General features: G+C 39.7%; 1 protein-coding gene across 2 annotated transcripts in view; it reads right to left on the bottom strand.

The window, feature by feature from the left end:
• Window positions 1-13,233, bottom strand: part of NLRC5 (NLR family CARD domain containing 5) — a 99,699-nt gene that overhangs the window by 33,240 nt on the left and 53,226 nt on the right. For both annotated transcript variants that reach the window (XM_023494215.2, XM_012553827.3), the window contains 10 exons: window positions 12,783-12,866; window positions 10,597-10,686; window positions 8,158-8,223; window positions 7,452-7,526; window positions 6,463-6,537; window positions 5,534-5,617; window positions 3,263-3,352; window positions 2,242-2,289; window positions 974-1,060; window positions 402-485 (listed from right to left, as the gene is read on the bottom strand). In XM_023494215.2, the coding sequence (XP_023349983.1) occupies window positions 402-485; window positions 974-1,060; window positions 2,242-2,289; window positions 3,263-3,352; window positions 5,534-5,617; window positions 6,463-6,537; window positions 7,452-7,526; window positions 8,158-8,223; window positions 10,597-10,686; window positions 12,783-12,866 (783 nt within the window). The remainder of the gene's footprint in view (window positions 1-401; window positions 486-973; window positions 1,061-2,241; window positions 2,290-3,262; window positions 3,353-5,533; window positions 5,618-6,462; window positions 6,538-7,451; window positions 7,527-8,157; window positions 8,224-10,596; window positions 10,687-12,782; window positions 12,867-13,233) is intronic.

The following is a 13,233-nucleotide window of genomic DNA, read 5'->3' as shown; positions in this document are numbered from 1 at the left end:
TGTTTTACTAATTGGTCCTGTGTGGATTGCTCTCCACAAGTTAATACTAGTAATAAATCTTTTGCTGATGGGAAGACAATATATTCACTCAGCATCTTCCAAGAAAATAAAAGGTGTGAGTAAGATGATGCCCAGGTAGGGCTGGACCATCCAGAGGTTCCTTTCCAGCATAAGACTTTGAATCAGGAGGCTTAGAGAAAGTGGTTGTGTTGGCCATGATGTCTGTTGGATAGTGTTGAATAGATTGGAGTTCAGCAGGTACTTCCTTGCCCTCCCCCAAATCTGTGGGACTGGCCAAGTGCATGACTATTTGGCACCCCACCCAGGAATCAGCATTTCTGAGCTTCAGGAGAAAGGCAGGGTTAAGGAAGCCTGAGGAAGGCATTTATTCTTCTACTCACTTGATCTCTAGTAGTCCCTGGCATGTCTTCAGAATCTGGATCAGCTTCTCTAAGACTGGTGGTTCCAATTGACACTCTCTGAGACTGAAGTTAAAACAGCAGGGTCAGGCTTGCACTAGTGCCAGCTGTTGTCCCAGATACCCTCTGCTGCTTCATCTCATTACGGTGCTCACCCTGACAGGCTCCTCCCATTGGGCGCAGTCTGTTACTCTGCAAACATTTCTCCTTCAAACCCACTTATCCCCAAAACTTCCTGTCCCCTAGAAAGACCTCTACTTATCATGGATTCATTAATTTAGAAATGAAAAGGGTACTGAAAACCATCAAGCCCACCCCCTCACTTTACAGATGAGGAAACAAGCTGAGAGGTTAAGTGACTTTTCCATCATCACATGGTTAGTCTCTGAACTCTTCTCCCTGACTCCAAGTTCAGCATTCTATTCATTGTGTCACCTAACTGCCTTCTTATGTCCACTAAGCAAAGCTCCACTTGGAGTATAAGAAGTTCCTGGGTTCCCTTTTAGTCTCTTTCAACAAAGGAAAAAATCAAGGGGGAGGTAAAGGGACTGTACCAAAAGCTCTTGGGAAACTGTGCACCCCATTCTAGAGATTCCTGCTGAGTCTTCTGCTTTGTCCACTCTTCAGAGACACTTCGTTTCCTTGGAAAGAGGAAAACACTTTCTAAGAACCCCTGTCCAAGTTCTAACCAACTAAGAACTCTAGCTCATCAGAGCTGGAAGGGATCCTAGAGCACAGGACGTGGAATGTTATAACTGGAAGAGATTCCAGAGACCTTTTAGTTCAATCTTTCACTTTACAGGTGGGTAAACAGGGTTCAGAGACTGACTTATAATCACACAACTAGGTAATGTGAAGACAGAGACAGCAGCTGTCCTTACATCAGGCCAGTCCCTACAGTGTCGGGGAAGGCAATTAGGCAACAGCTCCTCCCTCTCTCTACCAACCAAGACTTTTGGCATCTGCATCATTTCCCCCTGTTCGAGGGTTGCCCCATGGCCAAATCCCTATCTCTTGCATCTTTGAAGGTCTCCAGTGTCATGGCCTGCATCCGGTTTTGCACACACCACTCCTGGAAGAAGGCAGCTCTGTTTCCCCATAACTCAGTGTCATCTCCCATTCTTTGATATGTGTCTGTTAAACTGAGCATATCAGGCAAGTACAAAAACAACTTGTTATATGGTGTGTGCCAAGAAAATTGGGATATACTGATAAAGAATTACAGTGGGCTTCATTTGGGTTCACTTTTAATTTTAAAGTATTCTAGCTCTTTCTCTCTAAGATTTATAAAGCACCTGGCTGGGAAAGGAAACACTGAGAAACAAGTTACTATTAGCAGTTTGGGGCAAAGATAATGAAGTTTTTTCAGTGAACTTACTACTCTCTGCTTCTGAGGTGCTTATAATTAGTTACAATAATATAATACAGTAGTTATAATCAGAATTTAAATGGGGAATGAACTTATCCATACAGATCACTATCATTTGCCAAAGTAAGCCCCATGAGAAAGAAATTTAACTTTTCTCTTTCTGGTCATCATAGCTCTCTCTCCATTCCTAAGAGAACAGTGCATAAAGATATTCTGACAACCCCAGAGTCCTATAATGGTGAAGTCCCCCAGCATTCATGATTACTTTATTAGATATTAGTCCTGTCAGAATAACAGAAATCTGCCTTTAGGCATCTCAGATGATAAAATTTCTTGCTATGTGTGCAAGTAGAATGCACACTATGGGTCAATTTACCGATCATGTGGTGTGTGTGTGTGTCTGTCTGTCTGTCTGTCTGTGGAGGGGTCAGCAGTGATAACTTTTGCTCTTACCTTGTTCTCTCAAGGAATCTCACATGGATAGATTGTTGTCTTCCCAAACTAGAATTCAATTAAACATTATTTAAGTACCTACTATGTACTTGGCACTGGGGAAAATGTTAAATTTAGATAAATAAATAAAAATAAAATAAAATAAATTAAAACAAACAAATAAATAAAAATGATAAATTTAGATAAGACTTCGTCCTTGTATTTTGTGTAGTTGGGTAGCAGGTGACGATAAAACAGGTGACATAAAATTAAAACTATGATACAAAATTGAATCTAAGAGTAGAAAAGAGATACACAAGTAAAAATAGATGGAAAAGAGGGACTCTTGGAAAGGCCAGAGAACTCTTCCCCTCAGACATCAAAAAATTGTCTCTTAAAAATGGAAGAATATAATTATATCTTATAATTCATATTTGGTTTATATTTAGGGAAAACCAAAGCAATGTGAATTCTGGAATCTAGAAATGGAAGGGACCTTTGATGAAATTGGAACCAAGGAGGGAAAGTGACGTGATCAAAGTCACAGAGGAAGATGTGACACCTGAAATAAGAACCAAGTCCTCTAATTCCATTAAACCATGCTATTTTTTCACTTTTTAGAGGCCAAACCATCATATCATTATGATGGTGCTTGTCACCCTGCTAATATCCTTTATAAAATGTAAACCTAGTACTCCATTATCCACAATAGAGTGTGCATCTAGACAATGTAATTAAAAACCATGAATAATCCAAAATGAACTTCTATTTATCTAAGTCACAGTTCTTTTTGTCTGCAAGCTTCCTTTCCTAATTTATATCAGTTCAGGTTAATATGAGCATTAGTGTGCATTCCCTGAGTATAAACAGGCTGGATTAAACTGCCACAGATAATCCACAAAGTGAATGAGTGAGAACTGATCAAGTTCTGTTCTATGTGATATCTGGGGAATCTGAATTCCCCTATTGTCTTCTAAGATTACTATCATCAAAGGATCCCAAATACAAGTGGGTCTGGGAAAAGACAGAAAACTAAACTCACCTGATATCTACTTCATGGACCCACTCCAGGTCAGAGAAGGTTGAAGCTAAGCAGAACACAGCTTTCAAGGATACCCTATTATCATTCAAGCTGGAGAAACATTAAGGAGAAGGAGACCATTAAATCAGGCCTGTCCAAGACATATTATTTTTGGCATATTAAGGGAAAAGATATTTTATAGAGATCAGAAAAAAAATCTCATGGATTGTCAGAGAAGAAAGGGCCTGTGAGATCATTTAGGCTAGCTGACTCATTTCCTTGTTACTTTTTTAAAATAAAAAGTTTTACTGATAAGCTCCTCATTAAAAGAGAGAAAAACTATTAAGTGAACAAAACCACCCAACCCAATGAGATTATCTAGCACTGAATGCAGCATTCTGCATCTGCAGTCGAGTATCTTTCTATTGAAAGGCTAAAGATGATTTTCCTGATCTGTTCTCCAGGGCCAGTTTTAAAAATGGCCAAATTGGGGAGCAAAAAAGGAGAAAACTTGTCTACTATCACAAAGTAAGTCATTAGCAGAATCAGATATAAGAACCCAGATTTCTAGACCATCAGAACAGTACTGTTCCATTACATCCTAAGGCTTCCTCTAAGGAACTCTCCTTCCCCATTGCTATTTTCACACCTGGTGACTTCCTGAGGTTAGGGAGGACTTCCTTCATCACAAGCCACTGCATCTCTAGATTTCTGGCATTTTCACTGATTGCTTCTCATGTTTGGAATATTCTCCCTCTTCATCTTTGCCCTCTGTCTTTTCTGGTTTCCTTCAAGTCCCAGATAAAAATTTACCTTTGGCAAGAATCCTTTTTCTTCTCCCCCTTAATGCTGATGTCACCATCCTATTCATCATTCCTGATTCATTCCATATCTTGTTTGAAGAGTTTTTTGCATGTTGTCTCCCCTATTAAACTGGGAGCTTTTCAGTGCTTTAGCATAGCGTGTGGCACAGATTTAGTGTTTAGTAATATTTATTGATTGATCATCAGGACTTAACAGCAAGGAAGAACCTCCTTCAGGGAAGAAGATATTCTTACCTCTAAGGACCTTTCCATTTCTAAATCAATGAGCCTGAGATTTATTAGGTCCTGGACCAATGTTATCTAAGACAGAATCTTATTACGGAGATTCTGTCACTGTGTCCAATCATATTACCCAACAGAAGTTGGTTAGATTCTACCACCAAGGTTAGCTCGGCTTCTTCAACCCTTCAATGGATCCAAGATGTCATCAATTTGTAACTCTCTCTACTGAAGCAAATTGAAACCCAAACCCATAAAACCATTAGTCACGGATGACTAATATTGTAATTATATATAATGCACATTATATAGATTAATTCACATTGTAGTAGAAGATAAAAATAGTATAAATCAATAATAAGTATTGATACTTATTATTTATCTTTGATATTATCTATTATCTAATATCTATGATATTAGAATAAAGGCAGCATGATGCAGTAGGTCCAGATACAGAGTCAGGAAGACCTGGGTTTACCTTGCAGCTGATTTACATATTAGTTGTGTGACTCTAGCTAGACTATAGCTAAAGACTTTGCCTCTATTTTTTTTAACACTATTAATTGCAGATCAATTGCTGATTTGCATTGGTGGAGTTTCTATGTTTTCTATTCCACATCCCAATAAAATCACAAGTTAGAATCCCTTTTTCTCTCTCTCTCTCTTCCTTTTTCTCTCTTTCCCTTCTCCTTTCTATATGGATTTATATTGATATACATATGTGTATGTGTGTGTGTAAATATATATATATATATATATTAGATAGATAAATAAATCTATATCTATCTATGGAAAGAGAAATAATAGATCATATTCAAATATGCTTTATGGTTACAAAATTTTTACATATATTAATGATATATTACATATATAATTACAATACCAGTATAATACAGTATTAGTCCTCAAAAAAAAAAAAAAACCCTAAAATCCTGGAAGGCAGGCAGTACACATATTATTATTCCCATTTGATAGATGAGGAAATGGAGGCTTAGCAAAATAACTTGCTGAAGATCACACAGTTAGTAAAACCATGTCTTTTAATTATACGACTTTATTTGCCACTAAAAGCAGAGAATAACAAGGAGGCTTCCTAAAGGGATTCCCCCTGCCCTACCTCCAGTGGATCCTGAGCAGAGGAGTCTGTTACAAAGCCAGGATCTGAGGCCAAGATAGCTTAACTCCTTTCCTCATGCTGTAGTAAAACACTTTACCCCACTGACAGCCAAAATCCAGTCCCATCACTTACGTCAGGAATTGCAAGGATCTCAGGCTTGGAAGGAGCTGAATCAATTTCTCAATGCCTTTGTTGCCCAACCGGTTGTTGGATAAGCTAGGAGAGGGGGTGGGTGAATCAAAATGAAAGTTGTTGTTTTTTTTTCCTGAATAAAGACTGTTATGTGGGAATAGAAGCCAAGGGGCAGGGAACTTCCCTCTGTCCTAGTTTCTAAAGTCCATCTTTGAGGAACATTGTTCATAGCTTAAATTCCACATATTGATAAGTTCAATGTTTCTGGATCTGAATCTTGAAAAGAAAACCCCAGCCTTCTGCTCACTTTTACACTTGGCTAGCTGCCCCTTGCCAAAAAGTAACATCACAGATATTTGGGAATTGCCATGTAGTGACAGTGATGGGAGAGAGTAGGGGAAAGGTGCTGAGAATGTTTGTTGTTTCTCCTTGGCAGACTGGCTGACAGGTTAATTAAAAATAATCTATCACACCTGCCTAGTCCTTTTAACTTCAAAAGCCCATTCAGAAACATTATCTTATTTGGTCTTAGGAGGTAGGCAAGATTGGATTTATTATCTCCATTTAATAATTGAGGAAACAGACTTTTGAGTTAAGCGATTTGTCCTGTGTTACACTGGGTACTAGTGGTGTGGTTGGATTTAGTGCCAAGGTTGCTTGACCTCTCATGGTAAGCCTATTTTCAGTTATAGCAGAGGTCTGGTAAGAGACTAAAGGGATCAGAAGCTTTGGCTCATCACTGATGGGGGCAGCTGAGGCAAGATGGCTTGGGATTGGGTGACTTAAAAAAAATCAGTGATCCATGAGAAAGAGAGCCCAAAGGAACATGGTAGCTTTCCGCTCCTCAACTTGACAGATCTGCCATTGTTGGTATGGCTCTTCCTCTGGCCCTGGGGAGATTGTGGCCTGGCAAAGATAAATACACTCACTCAAGATGGCTGCAGTTGCCCAGCTTTAGACACAGCTTCTCAAGTTCCCTGCACTGGAAACCACAGTGTCTTAACCTGCACAGAACAAAGAAAACCAGAGGTCTCTAACTCTCCACTCTAAGAGACAAAGGGGAAGAAGATGGAGCAAGAGACAGAGATAGCAAGAAAATACAGATATTTAGAAGGAGGTAGTCATAAAAAAATCATGAAAGAAAAAAGGAGATGAGGAAATGGATGGGGGAAACAAGCTCAGAAGACCTTAGTTTTTCTGGGGAGAGGATTATTCCAAGTTTCTTTCTCTCTCCCATCTTCCTCCCTTCCATTAAAAAACAAAAAGAAAAACCAAACCCTTAGAACAAAACCCAAACATTTGTGGTCCAGCAAAACCAAGTCCCAAAGCACAGAAGGTCCAGAGACAGAGCCAAGAGCTCTGGAACAAAGGAAGATGAATTCCAACCCTGTCCCTTGGGGTTCTGGTTTCCTCTCAGCAAACAGGAAGGCAACCCTCATCCCCCGCCCCGCCAGAAGCCAGAGAAATGCTTTTCAGATACACAGATGGCAGCAATGGATTGAACTGATTCTGTGTTCTGAAGGAGAAAACTGCAGGATGAATGACAGAATGGGCCCATCCCTCTAAGGTTGCATAGAGCACCTGAGGAGGGAACACCCCTAGAGGGCAGCAAGGATTGTGTTTGGTCTGGGAGGAATCAGGGCAGAACCTTGCTCAGGGGGATCACTTCAGAGTGAGAGCAGATAGCACCTGTGGTTTGGGCCCCAGACATCACGGATAGTTTAATCATAACCTTGGCGACATCCCTGCTAAAAGGTGTTATTTCTCGGTTACTGCTATTTCTCAGTTACTGCTATTTCTCAATGAAAACTTGAAGAGGAACTAGGTTTCTATTCTGGCCAGTGACCCACCTACCTTCTGGATTTGTTAAAACAAGGATAAAGAATTAGAAACATTACACCAATCAAAAAAGTCCTACCTGATCACCCTGGCAGAAAGGGATGAAACTGGCTCAGAGCTGTTGCTGGATAGCTGGGGATTTGAAACTGCAGCTCTGCAAGGACACACAGAAAATGGCTTGCACCAACTCTTCAGCAGGCATTTACAACCTTCCATGATCTAGTCCCAAACTGCCTGCAGACTTAGCTCCTACTTCCCCTAATTTCCTTAGTATATACCTCACTTAAGTTGGGCTCCAAAAACACAAAAGATCTTCCCATCGAAGAGACTCTTGTTTTAGGAATCTCTGATCCTCTCCTGGTAGCCTCTCTCACCCCCCTCCCCCTTTTGATTAGCTAAGGGAACATGCAGCATAGGCTTGACTGTGGGACTTGAGAGACAACAGGAAGTTGAACCAGAGAAGTGGTCATATTTCCCGTATGGCTTTGTTCTGAATGGGACGTGCGCTCCATGACCAAGGTTCAGAGCTTCCTGTCTGCTGGGGGATTTACTATATTTCTCTTTAAAAGGCAGGAGGCAGGAAAGCTACTTGCTGTACAAGGTGAGGGCTGTGAGTGAGAGCATCTGTGCACCCCCCACACACACCCCTTAGTGGGCACCTTCTGATGCCACATGCCCTATTCCAGGGATGGAAACGAGGACAGAGATGGGCAGCTACAGCACACTCAAAAGCAAATAAAAAAGGAATCGCACTAGTCACAGGTCCCGAAACATTTGGGCAATACCCGAGTGGGGCTTGATCCTTCTCCTGGTCCCCAGCAAATTTGAAGACAGCAGTTTTGTTCTTCAGGCTGCAAAAGGAAGGAAAGCAGATGAATGAGGAGAGGAGACCCATTCAATCACTGCCTTTCACAGAAACTCAGGGCTGGCAGGCACCTGGAAAGATTATCTTAAATCATCCTCTTGACTCCATTTGGGACTGCTAGTTTATTTACAACAATCTATAATTCTTTTTAAAAAATTAAACTAAAAATTTTTGATTGCATTTTAAGTTCTGGACTGTCTCCCTCCCTCCCTCCCTCTTTGCCCCATACTAGAAAAGGTTAACTTTTCACACACACCCACACTGTGTGTATATAAATATATATGTATATATATTTATGTACACACCCACATATATAAATGTATATATATGTAAAAATATCCTTTGCATACTTCTATTTATCAGTTCTTTTCTGGAGGTGGATAAGATCTTTCTTCATAGGTTCTTTATAGTTGGTCTGAATATTTATAATAGAATAGCTTAGTCATTCACAGTTATTATTCAAACAATATTGCTTTTACTGTATGCAGCATTCTCTAGGTTCTGCTCACTTTACTCTTCATTATTTCATGTAAGTCTTTCCATATTTTTCTAAAATCAACCTGCTAATCATTCCCCCCCCCCCGCCCTGAGGCAATTGGGGTTAAGTGACTTGCCCAGGGTCACACAGCCAGGAAGTATTAAGTGTCTGAGACTAGATTTGCACTCAGGTCTTCTTGACTTCAGGAGTGGTGTTCTATCCACTGAGCCAACTAGCTGCCCCTGCTCATCATTTCTTATAGCACAGTAGTATTCCATCACAATCATATCCCACAACTTGTTTGGTCATTCCCCATTTGATGGATATCCCCTCAATTTCCAAGACAATGATTCTTAAATACTTCTTTGATCCTTAATCGCTCAACTAGCTCATGGTCTCAGGAAAGTTCTTTATAATTAACTTAAATCCAGCAAGTATTTGAAATTATGTGAGAATAGTGACTAATATGTCTATATCCTTTGATTCAATGATTTCACTATTAGGTATATTCCCCAAGATCAATGACAAAAAAAAAAAAAAAAAAAAAAAAAAAAAAGATGTCGCATACACTAAAATATTTATAGTGGCACTTTTGGTGGTAGCCAAAAACTGGAAACAAAGTAGATGCTCTCTAACTCAGTGATACCTCACATGACTATCATGACTATTCTTGTTCTGTAAGAAATAAAGGAAATGCTGAATGCAAAGAAGCATGGAAAGATTTATGAACTGACGCAAAGTGAAGTAAACAGTACCAGGAAAACATATACCTGATGACTACAACAATGTAAATGGGAATAAAAATAACAGCAAATAGTAAAACTGAATGCTATAATATTATAATGACCAAGTTTGGCTTCATTGCTAAAGTAGGGGATTATAGGTTAGGAATACTGCATTATAACACATCTTTTCTAATATGCTAGTTAGTTCTATGAGACTTTTTTATTTTTTGTTGTAAGGGATAGATCTTAGAGGAATTAATATGATGGAAAATGTAGATAACATGAAAACAAGAGACATCAATAAAATGTATTTTAAAAAATCTCTCAAGTATTTAGGCATTTCCTTTGGTTCAGTCCTCAGAAGTTAAGATTTTGCCTCTTTCCCCTGCATCCCAATCCTTTATGGATGACTTTCTCAGCTATGGGTCTCTTTGTTCTAATTACAGATAGTCATGACTCATGGTCTGAAACTAGCTGTGAGAAAAGGGGCTGTTCCACTCTACAACAGATGAGCTTTTGAAAATCAAATTTTTGTGAATACTATCCTCTTCTGAAAGTCCAAGAGAAACTGTGAAACATCATGTTCTAATATATCTATTGTGTGAATTTAGATTTTCAAATACCTCAATCGAGTCTGCTTAAAGCAGGTTCTATATAGAAAGCCATGTGCTAAGAATAATGTGAGGCTTGTTCAGTCATCAACAACATGTCCCAGACAAATCAATGTGGGATCCAAAGCCTAAGACAGAAGAAGTCGAGCAGATTAAGAAAGAGGAAAGAAAGAATATGTAAAGTGAGAGGACAGGATCACAGAGGAAGAGGTGGAAGGAAACTTAGAGACTGCCTCATTTACCCAGTCCCCATTTTACAGATAAGGAAAATAAGGCTCAAGTGATTTGTAAAAGGTCACCTAGGTAGCAAGTGACAAATTTATTCTTTTCTGCTGGTTTGGGGTTTACTTGCTGCCTTGTAGCCTTGGATGAATTTCCTCACCTCTAAAATTTGAGGAGTTGGATGACATCACCTCTAAGGCAGGTTTTAACCATACTGGAAGGGGTGGTCTAGTAGACATGACCCTGCCCTGAAAAAAGAGATTCCTTGGCCATTGGGAGGGATGGGAAAGACTGAAGTTGTCCCCCAACTGGGCTCACGTTACCTGATATCTAGCTCCATCACATTCTTGCAGGCATTGGCTGAAGTCAGCAAGTAATACACCCCGGACTCAGACAGCCCATTATCACTGATGCTGCAAAAGAGAACACAGAAATGGTCCCCAGCTCCTCTGCTGAAAGCACCTCCTAGTTTACAGAAGCACAGACTGAACTGGCCCAAGAAGAAAATGGGCTCTTATTACATGAACCTTATGGCTTGTTTTCTGGAAGTGTCTAGTCTGTCTCCCCATTTGGCTCTCCTCAGTGCACTGGGCAAGCCCTCCCTCCCATCCTAACCCCTCTCTATGGCTATAGCCACCTAGCAGAAAATGTTCCAGGTTGGATTGTGAGTTCCTTGAAAGCAGAACTTCTGATTTATTTTCCCTTGCATAACTAACTATATTACAGAAAGTCCTGTAGCAGGTGCTTAGAAAATTCATCGAAAGTTTCGAGGGACCTCAGATACCCTCTAGCTCAACTGGCACCTGAGTAGTAGTCTCTGTTAAGTAAATAGTTATCCAGCCTTCTCCTGAAGACCTCCAGTGAGAGGAAGCCCATTACTTCCAGAGGCAGCCCGCTGTCCTTATGAATAACTGTTAGGAATTTACACACAAACACACACAATTTACATATGCACACACATATACAATGTGTATGTTTACACAAAATACATGTATTCATATACACATCATACACACATGTATATTTCTGCAACATATACATATCATCTATCAAACTTGGTCTATTTTTCTGCCAATTCTGCTCCTGCTTTTTTCTTTTGTAAAAAGCAAATCTAATTAATCCCTCTTTGACAAGAGTCCCTTCAAATACTTGAGGCTAGTTATGATCCTCTCTAAATCTTCTCTTCTTCTGGCTAATCAACCCCAATTCCTTTGATTGAACTTCCTATTGGATGGCTTCCAGTACCCTCAGTACCCTCCTCGGCATGTGGTCTAGTTTTCTCACTGATTTTACAATGTTCTATACAGAACTGGATCCCAACTCCAAATCCAGTTCTGACCAGGGCAGAGGACACAGGAATGATTGCCCTTCTCACTTTGGATGTTTCATCTCTTTTAATTCAGCCTTGGGTGCCATGCTATTAACTCATATTAAGCCTGCAGCTCAATGCAGCTCCTATATCTTCTTCATCGGAACTGTGGCTTCTCATCTTGAATGTTTCTTCACCAAATGAATGAATGGTGAGAATTTGGGCAGAGGTAGCAAAAACAAGAGCTAGTATACATACAGATAAACACACATATAATAATTGCAAAGTGCTTTACAAATATTATCTCATTTGATCCTCACAATGATTATCATGTAGGTGTGATCATTCCCATTTTACAGATGAAGAAACTGAGGCAGAAAGGGGTTAAATGACTTGTTTTGGGTCACAAAGTTATTAAGTGTCTAAGGCTAGACCATTGGAACTCGATATGAAGACAGTTTAGTGTAGTAGAAAGAATATTGGACTAGGAAGCAAGATACTTGCATTCTAGCTTAAACTTGGTTGCCAAATCTAAGTGATCTTAATTTTTTTTCTTTTTAAAACTATGAACTGGACAAACACTGGAAACATGAACATTTCTACACACACACACACACGAAAGAATAGAAAAGGAGTATTTCATAGGAAATTATTCATCTCCACTGTGCTCCAACGGTGCTTCTTTTTAAATAATTCAGATTTAATGTGTTAGTTCCACCTCTGCCCTGCTTGTCTGTATCCCTTTCTGAACTTATTTCTGCTTGCTTCTATGCATTTTTAAAGGGATTCTTTGAAGATTTCTTTTCTGGCATCAATATCACTTATACCTCCATGTCCTTCCTTAGCTATACTCCCTCCATTCCCTCCCTTCTCTCCTCCCCCCATATACCCTTTCTTGTAGCTCTTAGGAATGCTCTTTCCCTTCTCTAAGCTTCATTTTCCTTTTCTGGAAATGGAGGAATATATGATTTCTAATGGACCTTTCAGCTATGACCTTTATCGAAGCTTATCCATTAGTTCTCCTGATGACTTTTAAGGTTATTTCATTGTGTGATGACAGCAAAGAACAGATATTGTGAATTATATATTTTAATTGCACACTCTGTTCCTGACCAAGGATCCTTGCAAGCCACGTGGTTCCCTACTATATTTTTTTCAGTATCTTCTGCTCCCCATTATAGAACTTGGCTTGGGACCTACTTAAACTGTTTGGCAATCTGCAAATCAGGTAGGGCCTCTGCTAACTCCCGGCAGCCTTCATCTTCCAAATGGTTTCCTGATAAACTGAGACACAGAAAACAGAGAAGTAGTTAGTGCCTTCATAGTGGGGAAGGCTGAGGGACTTGGAACCATATGTTCATCTTCCCTGTAGCCACAACTTTTCTATCTATCCCAGGGGTCCCAAATAGAGTTGGGAAGATTTACTCTCTGTCTGGAACAGATTGACGTAGTAGCACCTAGGTTCTATTTGATCACTTTTCCCCTCCTCCTATGTCCTAGTCTAAAAAGGAAAGGCAAGAAATTGGGTCAGAGTTAATTATCTGGAAAAGTATTCTCTCTTTTGCCCCCAGACTGTATTCTTCCTGAGAAAAGAATGAGACTCATGTTTGTGATCATTTTAAGTTCTACCCCTCCTGACATAACATGGTAC

This window comes from Sarcophilus harrisii, chromosome 2, assembly GCF_902635505.1.
Source record: "Sarcophilus harrisii chromosome 2, mSarHar1.11, whole genome shotgun sequence".
Taxonomy (NCBI): domain Eukaryota; kingdom Metazoa; phylum Chordata; class Mammalia; order Dasyuromorphia; family Dasyuridae; genus Sarcophilus; species Sarcophilus harrisii.
The sequence above is the reverse complement of the archived record's forward strand: the minus strand, read 5'-3'. Positions and strand labels throughout refer to the sequence as shown.